The following is a 9,151-nucleotide window of genomic DNA, read 5'->3' on the forward strand; positions in this document are numbered from 1 at the left end:
ACAATGGCATAGTATTCAGCCATAAAGAAGAATGAAACCCTGTCATTTGCAGGATAATGGATGGAACTTGAGACCATGATACCAAGTGAAATAAGTTAGACTCAGAAAGTTAAATATGGTATGTTTCTTTTTTAGGAGAAACCTAAAATATAAATAAGTAAATAAAATAAAGGAAAGGTGATGCAAACTAGATAGTTGGCTTTGAAGATGGGGAAGATAAGGGGGAAGAGAGCAAAAAGAAAAAAGGAATTGAAAATGATCAAGATATATTAAATGCATGAATCAATACCCCAAACAAACATCACTATTCTTTAAGTGTAAACACAGATATAATGTTTAAAAAGAATTATGTTTATAGTATTCCCTCTGAGAACTGGCTGCATATCATCTTTGACCTCTTATGTATTTCTGCTCAAAATCACATGAGTATATCTTCAACACATGTGTCATATTATGTCCAAATTGTCCTTTTATTTGGAGAGACTGAATAGTACAGTAGTTAAAAATCTTCAGGCTTTGCAGTTCAGTCTTAGAGCCAGGCCATCTGACTCATTTTCTAGTTGTGCATCTTTGCTTACCCTCCCCAAGCTTCAGAATCCTCATTTCTACAATAAAGGTGATGATATTTTTTACCTCACAGAACTCATAAACCAACTGAGTGAGTGACATTAGAGTTGCACCAGGTACACAGGAAAAGTTCAGTGAATGATGATGCATTGCTGTTATTATTTTTATTATTGTGCCTGAACTCAGTTAAACTGAGTTGGAGCCTGAGTTCTCTCAGGTAATATATTTTTGCCTTCTGCATCAGCTGCACTGTGGCTCCTGGCATACAGCAGTTTCTTGATAGATGTTATGGTTTGTGTCTGTGTGTTTCCCCAAAGCCTCATGAGGCCATGGGGCAGGCTTTTAGAGTTTGATTGATTATGGGTGTGAGAGCTACACCTGCCCTGAGGTGGATAGTTTGCATATGTAAGGGAGAGAAAGAGGGTGCTTCTGGCCATTTCCTCCCTTGTGTGTGTGCTTGTTGCTTTGCTGTGTTCTGCCGACAGGAGCTGTAGCCCTCTGCCATGTGCCAGTCTGCCTTGTAACCTACCAAGTATGGACTGAAACCTCCACAAACTGTAAGCAAAATAAACCTTTCCTTCCTTAATTTTGGGCATCAGGTATTTTGTCCCAGCAATGAGAGAAAAGTAACCGAGACACTTTGTAAGGATCATCTAACAGTGTATCCATTTCCAAAGGCAGAATTGTCCTTGCTTCCTTAAGCTAGACCCTTCCCTCCTCCCTTGGGTGATGGATGCAGTGTTCATCACTCGTGTGTGGATTCTCCCATAAGAGTTGGGGAAAATGGTTTTTTCTCATGCGTAGGGCTGAGCCGAGAAAGGACCATTTTCTTACTGAAATAACCTGATACGCCAGGATTGCACAACCACATCACAAGAGTCTCAATTCATGGTCAGACTTGTTAACCCTGGGAAGCCTAATTTATTCTTCCCTAATGCAGAACTTACGTGTTAAGCTCATTAAATTTGCTGTTGGGGTGGGGATGTAGTCAGTGGTGGAGCACTTGTCTTGCATGTGGGAGCTCTTGAGTTCAGCCCCAAGCACTGCAAAATAAATAAAAATAAGTGAAAGTCTTTGTTACCTAGAAATCAAGAACATTGTAGTAGTTTCATGGAAAACCAATTGTACAACTGGTTCTGGATTCAGCATTCCAAGCCTGTGTGCAGTCCTAGACTGGAAGACTGGGGTATCGTCCACTAAGTGTTTCTAGTACATTCATGGCAGAGAAAGGCTGTGGGCTGCAATCCATACTGCTGGGTTTGCAAAAGTTTTGGTTAAAAATTTAAAATCCTAGTACTCAGAGTCTCCTGGAAGGGAAAGAGCAGCTCTTTAAGAGAGAGGCTGATGTGCAGAAATGCCGCATGAAACAACACGCGTTTGACGGGCTTGCCCCTCTGGCACACACTGTTCACCAGTACCAGCGGTTACCAGACCGGAAGCTGTGTGGGTCCTGGGCTTTGGGCAAACGCACGGCGGTGCTGACTGTCACCAAGAGTCAGAGGCTCTGCGGTCGGCATGTGGCCCGGATGTATCCCAGATGATGGACCGGACCAGGCTTAGAACAACTTTTGTAACTAACGATAGGTAAACCTATCGCTGCAAACCGACGGTTCTGATGCAGGGTTGTGGACTTTCACGCCGGAATTGTGTTTGAAAGCGTCTTTACTCTCTGGCTATTCTCTCTGCCCCACATTTGGACTTTGCGTTTTCCTCCGCCCTGAGGTGTCTGCCCCAGCCTGCAGCCTGTAGTTCTCACCTCCCCCAGACTTAACGAACAGCACAGTGGTTCAGCGCTCTAAATTCTGATGTAAAAAGTGTGAACAGTGGTTAATATGAGATGCTTATGTGGACGCCAGTCCTCTCGTTAGTGAACCGCGCAGACAGCTGCTCACATTTTATTTTGAAGCCATTGGTTTTCATCTGCGGGTTGGCCCAGCTCAGCCAGCGTGTTTCTTGCTCTCTCTAGAGGAGTGAGTGGTCCAGTGTGCACCCGTGCTTCAGTTGTAGGGGGCAATGAATCTCAGCATACTATGTTAGATAAAATAGTTTGGAAAAAGCCTGCATGGTGCCTCAGGAAGCCTCACGGGACAGTGCAAGAGCTAATTCCCCAGATCAACACTGCCCAGGAATGTCTCCCCAAGATAAGGGGGCACCTAGGCCTAGGTGACCCTCCGTGACCCCGCCTGGGTAGTGCCATCTCCTGGCCCTAGATAAACATTGTAACCCTAAAGGAATGCATAGGTTGTAAAAAAGAGATAATGGGGGGGGGAAACAACATCTATCACGGTTTGACATGCGACCTGCAACTGACCTGGGGTCCAACAGGATGAGAGAAAGACCACGTGCCCACCAGGGTCAGAGAATGTAACATCCCAATCTGTTGTCAATGGAAACCAAAATGTATATAAGGGGAAACAAAGTAAGCCATGGGCCCCCGCTTCCAGACTGGCAAAGGAAGTGAGGGTGGCTAGCCTCAAATTAAACTCTGATTTGTTCTCACTGGCGATTGGCATCTCTTGTGGAATGTTTGGGACAGACAGGAATTTTCTGCCGTAACATTTTGGGGGCTCACTCAGGAAATTCCACAGGCAGACCCCCGCTTTGAGAAGGGCCCCGGCCTCCGGACCCTCTAGCCCTTCTTGAATGGCTTGGCGCCACAGCTGATTTCAGCTTCCATCCAAGAGAGGCTAGGGACTGCAGGTCTCAGCCACGAAGAACAAAGCAGAGTTCCACACCTCCGACTAGGTAAGATTTCAATTGGCTTTTTGTAGAAACTGGGCTTGTATTTTCAGAGACATGGGTCTCTAACTTGTAGCACCCAGATGTGGGTCTCTAACTTGTAGCACCCAGACGTGGGTGGCTGTTTGGTTTCTGTCCTCTCTCGGAGCCGGGAGGACTTCAGGCAGAGCACTGTGCAGCGCAGCCTTCACCCTCCCAGCGGGAGCTGAGCGAGGGGTGTGTTAGTCTTTCTGGCGAGTGCTGAGAAAGAATTCGGCTTTTTGTTTCGGTTCGTTGTTCCAAGCCAGTCTCCAACTCTGCATTGACAAAAATAAGTCAGAGGAATATTAGCTAAATTATCTTTCCTGGGATTTTGTGTGGTCTTTGTTTGTTTGTACTGTTTGTTTTTTGTTCGCTCTGATGCGCCCGCCTTCTCCCATGTGCTTGCGTTTTGAAATTACTGTGGAATCAGTGGCGTGGGCTGGGGGAGTTTTAGCCGTCCTCCTGCTGCCTCTTCTGCCGCTGGCAGTGGCTTCCTGGGAAGCTCGGAGGTCAGCTGATCCCGAGCAGCTGCTCGGTGCTGTGGTAATTACTGCAGCAGCGTCGCATTACGTTAGCTTTGTGATTCTGCTTGGTGTGTGGACCGAACGGAATCGCTTTTGGGGTTTCTGCTATGGGAAATTCCGACAGCAAACCAACCGTATTGAAATGCATGCTTCAGAATTTTCAGAAGTATAAGGGCGACTACGGAGTGAAGATGACAAAGCGAAAGCTTAGCACGCTGTGTAAGCGGGAGTGGCCTTCATTTGGGGTGGGTTGGCCAGCTGAGGGAACTATAGATGCCCGTGTGGCCAGCAGAGTCTGGGACATAGTGACTGGAAAGCCAGGTCACCCAGATCAGTTTCCCTGCATTGACTCCTGGCTGACTGCGGTTCGAACGCTGCCACAGTGGCTCAGGATATGTGCCTGGGGGGCCCCTGATCATGTGTTGATTATAAAAGAAAAACCCTCAGATCCTAGGCCCCCTGTGTTGCCATCAGCACCAGAAGAAAGCGATTCTTTTGTCCAGAGTGTCGCAGGGCCGCCGCCCTATCCTGACCCGGGAGTGGCACCACCCGAAGAGGAACCTGTTTCAGGGTCGCAGCCGAGCTGCGGGCGCCGGCGTGCGGATCCCATTCGTGCGGCCCGGAGGCGCCGACAGCCCTCCCCTGTGCCTATAGGGGATGGAGAGGAGGATGAAGTTTCCTCTTCGGGTAGGGCTGCAGTTTTGCTGCTTAGACAGACAGCGGTGGTGGGACAAGGGGGAAACCTCCGATCCACCTTGGTGTACGTCCCCTTTTCCACGAATGATAGTATATATATATATAGTATGGTATACTGTATTGGACCTGAAAGATGCCTTCTTTTGTATTCCACTGTCTATTGTTTCTCAGGATTTATTTGCCTTCGAATGGGAGGATCCTGAGGGGGAACACAAATGCCAGCTGACGTGGACAAGATTACCACAAGGATTAAAGAACTCACCCACCATCTTTGGGGAGGCACTGTCAAAGGACCTGGTACCCTTTGGTGAAAATAACCCCAATGTCTCCCTTCTACAATATGTGGATGACTTGTTGCTAGCTGCAGAAACTCAGGAGGCGTGTGAGGATGGGACAAAGAGGCTGTTAGAACTACTACAGGACAAGGGATATCGAGTCTCTAAGAAGAAAGCTCAGGTATGTGTTCAAACTGTAAAGTTCCTGGGGTTCACATTGAAAGGGGGAACCCGTTCCCTCTCAGCCTCTCGGACCCAGGCTATCCAGGGGCTGAAGGAACCAAGGAACCGAAAAGAGTTGAGAGAATTCTTGGGAACAGTGGGGTACTGCCGTCTATGGGTGCCAAACTTTGCTACTGTTGCCAAACCCCTATATGAAGCTTTGAAAGGGGGAAATAACCTCCCCTTGGACTGGAACTCAGAACGGAAAAAGGCATTTGATGACTTAAAGAGGGAGCTGCTGAGTGCCCCTGCTTTGGCTTTGCCAGACATTACAAAGCCCTTTCAGTTGTTCATACACGAGAGGGAAGGGATTGCAAGGGGAGTTCTGGCTCAGACTTTAGGGCCGTGAAGGCACCCAGTGGCATATTTGTCGAAAAGACTGGACTATGTGGCAGTCGGATGGCCAGCCTGTTTGCGAGCTGTTGCAGCTGCTGCTGTCCTGGTAAAGGAAGCTGATAAATTAACCTTGGGACAGAAGTTGAGTGTGTTTGTGCCCCATGCAGTGGAGACTCTGCTTCGTGGCCCTGGAGGGAAGTGGCTTTCTGGTACCAGGCTGGCCCAGTACCAGGGGGCACTCCTCGAGGACTCTCGTCTAACTCTTAAGACTATACAGGCTATTAATCCTGCCTCCCTCTTGCCGGTCTCCCTGGAAGCACCAGAACATGACTGTGTAGAAACCATTGAGACTATATACTCTGTGAGACCAGACCTGCAGGACACTCCCCTTCCGAACCCTGATCTCACTCTGTTTGCGGATGGAAGCAGTATGGTGATAGATGGAATTCGGAGGGCAGGAGCGGCTGTTGTGACAATGGAACAAACTGTCCGGTCAGGGGCTCTACCCCCAGGGACATCAGCCCAGAAAGCTGAGTTGGTAGCACTCACTTGGGCCTTGGAACTAGGGAAAGACAGATGACTGAATGTGTTCACAGATTCCTGATATGCATTTGCCACTTTACATGTTCATGGTGCTATTTACCGGGAGAGAGGCCTCCTGACTGGGGGGGGGGGGGGATATTAAAAACTCGTCAGAAATTTTAAACTTGTTGCAGGCTGTATGGTGGCCCACTCAGGTGGTGGTAGTACACTGCCCTGGGGATCAAAAAGGCAATACGATGGAAGTGAGAGGTAATAGAGCCGCCGACCTGGCAGCAAAGCGGGCTGCTATGGGAGATTTGTTGCCTGAGGCACAAATCTTGGTGGTGCCACTCCTACAACCGCCCAAGTATTCCAATGCTGAGCTAGCTTGGGCCAAATCAGAGGGAGCAATAGAAAAGAATGGGTGGCAGGTACTGCCTGGAGAGAAGGTGTTCCTGCCGGAGCACTTGGGACATTTCGTAATTCAAGAATTACACAGTAAAACTCATTTAGGCAAGACAGCCATGGCAGAATTGCTTGCTCATTATTTTTACATATCCAGACTCTGGACTCTGTGCGCTGCTGTGGCCAGCAAATGTGTGACTTGTGCTAACAACAACCCAGTTTCTCACCCACAGCGTGAACCAGGTCTCCGGCGACAAGGAACTCTTCCCTTTGAAGACATTGAAGTGGATTTCACTGAGATAAAAATCCACTGTCGGCAACAGGAAGTATTTGCTGGTGCTCATTTGCACCTATTCAGGTTGGGTAGAGGCTATGCCGACAAAGACTGAAACCTCCAGAGAAGTGGTGAAGGCATTGATGGAGTTAATCATTCCCCGGTATGGGCTCCCCATGACCGTATGTTCAGATAATGGGCCTGCTTTTGTGGGTAGAGTAGTTCAGAGCCTCTCTGCAGCCTTAAGCCTAAAGTGGAAGCTACACACTGCCTATAGTCCTCAGAGTTCGGGGCAAGTAGAACGACAGAATCGCACCCTAAAGAACACTCTGTCTAAGCTGTGTCAAGAAACGGGTGCAAATTGGGTGACTATGCTTCCTATGGCTTTGCTGCGGTCGCATTGTACTCCATACCGGGATGGGCTCACACCTTTTGAAATCATTTTTGGAAGGCCGCCCCCCTTGGTGCCCATACCGTGGGGACTACAGGAAATTGGTGCTTTAAGCTTACAACAACAGTTACAGGCGCTACAAAAGACTTTAAAGGGGCTCCAGCGGACTGTGTTAGAGCGACACCCATTTCCTCTTCACAGTCCTAGGCACGCCTACGAGCCTGGCGATCGGGTGCTTATTAAAAGCTGGAAAGAAGAGCCCCTCAGAGAAAAGGGGGCGGGGCCATATGTCGTAGTCATGACCTCACCATGCGCCTTAAAAGTTGCAGGTTACACGCCGTGGGTCCATCACACACACGTGAAAAGATGGACTGCTGAGCCCTCGCCCGCTCCGTCACCTCCCAGCGCCTGCGTACCCCGGCGTTCTGAACGGCTCAAGAAGAAAACAGATCCCGCTCAGCCGCGGCAATGAACCAGCTAATTTGGACGGCGCTGATTCTTTCGGCAGCTGCAATGGAAAGGACAGCAAGAGCCTCCGGCACGGCGGGCGGAGGAGAGCACCTCTGCAACTACACTCTCGAGCGCCCCCGAATGGACTCTATTGGACTTAGTCAGACTGTACTTAGTTCCCTACGCCTCCCCTGTGCCCAACAAACTGTGGTGTTTGTAGTTCCAGTGTGCAAATTGTGGAACCCGCACTTCTGGAAGGGAAAAGCCGACCCAGCCAAATTTCCCTTCCCTGCTTGCGAGGTACAGAAGCAAGGAATTGGCCAGTATGTGCATTTCTCTGACGACACTAACCCTGATTTAACCCTAGTCAAGGCTGGAATGTACATATGTCCAAAGGTGACAGGGGCGATTGTGGTAAGGAGAGGGAGGCGTATTGCCAGCGCCGAGGTTGTGAGACTATCGGCCTCTGGGGGGGAGCCTTCGATACTCCCGGGCATGGGACCATAGGAGACTCTTGGATACAAAGTGATGACTACATTCAGGTGTACAGGGAAAAGCGGGCTGGGTGCCGCACTGGATACTCGGAGGGGTTTTGCTTACAAGTCCGGATAGTCTTTTAAAAATCCATGAACCAGTGTGGTCCACCGGGCTCACTTGGGGTGTACGTATGCTCCTTAATCGGGTCTCTGGGTATGACCCAGGCATAATTTTCCAAATCACCCCGGTGGAGGTGACCTCTCGGAGACCTGTGGCCCTGTTTCCAGCATTGTCCCGGGAGCTACACCGGGTCCGAGACACTAGCCCCATAATTATCCCAGGAGAAAAACCCCCAAGACACCCTCCCGGTCCCAGAGACCCAGAAAACTGAACCCACAATACAGCAGGCTCAAAGGGCTGACCCAGCAGGTATGGGTATGCTGGGTGCCAAGTCAGAAATTTATCAAGTACTTAGTGAAACCCATCACTTGTTAAACCTGTATAACCCTGAATTAGTTAAAACCTGTTGGCTGTGTGTTCGGTCTACCCCACCATTTTATGAGGCGGTGGCCGCCCCAAACTCTGTGACACCCAGCTCACCCATGTGCTCCACGGAGGAGGAGGAACCTCTGTCCCTCTCTATGGTAGAGACAGTGTATGGGAGAGGTTTCTGTGTCGGGCAGGGGAAAAACCCAGTCCTCTGCAGTCGCTCCGTTCCACAAAACCTCACTTACCGAGCCCCTCAGGGGCTATGGTTTTTCTGCATGAATGGGCTATTCAAATGTTTAGATCACAAACAAAGGCTGACAGGAGCCAGGCCCTGTTTGTTAACTATGCTAATTCCCAGGGTGCAGATTATACAAGGGAACCTACAGGACTGCTTTCTGTTCTCAGAGGTAATTACCCAAGAAGGACGGGGTCGTGCCAGAAGAGCAACTCCTGTTTTGGTGCCCATTTTGGCTGGAATGACCATAGCTGGGAGTCTGGCCACTGGGATAGGAGCCCTGGCACATTCAGAGAGAGGCCTGCAGAGACTCTATGGGATAACCAACAACATAGAGCGCAATGTAGTTGGGGTTCGAAGTGTGATGAAACAATTACACAGTCAGATAAACTCCCTAGCAGAGGTAGTGCTGCAAAATAGAAGGGGGCTTAACTTACTGTTTTTAGAACAAGGAGGGCTTTGCGCAGCCCTTGGTGAAGAGTGCTGTTTTTATGCCAATAACTCAGGAGTTATCATGGAGACCCTAGA

General features: G+C 49.3%; 1 protein-coding gene across 1 annotated transcript; it reads left to right on the forward strand.

The window, feature by feature from the left end:
• Window positions 1-3,882: 3,882 nt before the first annotated feature.
• On the forward strand, window positions 3,883-9,144 carry LOC106147986. The gene is made up of 2 exons (XM_013511704.1): window positions 3,883-4,070; window positions 4,719-9,144. Exon 2 carries the CDS (start codon window positions 6,680-6,682, stop codon window positions 7,442-7,444), a length of 765 nt encoding a protein of 254 aa, XP_013367158.1. The 5' UTR covers window positions 3,883-4,070; window positions 4,719-6,679; the 3' UTR covers window positions 7,445-9,144.
• The last annotated feature ends 7 nt before the right edge of the window (window positions 9,145-9,151 follow it).

Source organism: Chinchilla lanigera, unplaced genomic scaffold (assembly GCF_000276665.1).
Source record: "Chinchilla lanigera isolate Chin_1 unplaced genomic scaffold, ChiLan1.0 scaffold00013, whole genome shotgun sequence".
Lineage (NCBI taxonomy): Eukaryota > Metazoa > Chordata > Mammalia > Rodentia > Chinchillidae > Chinchilla > Chinchilla lanigera.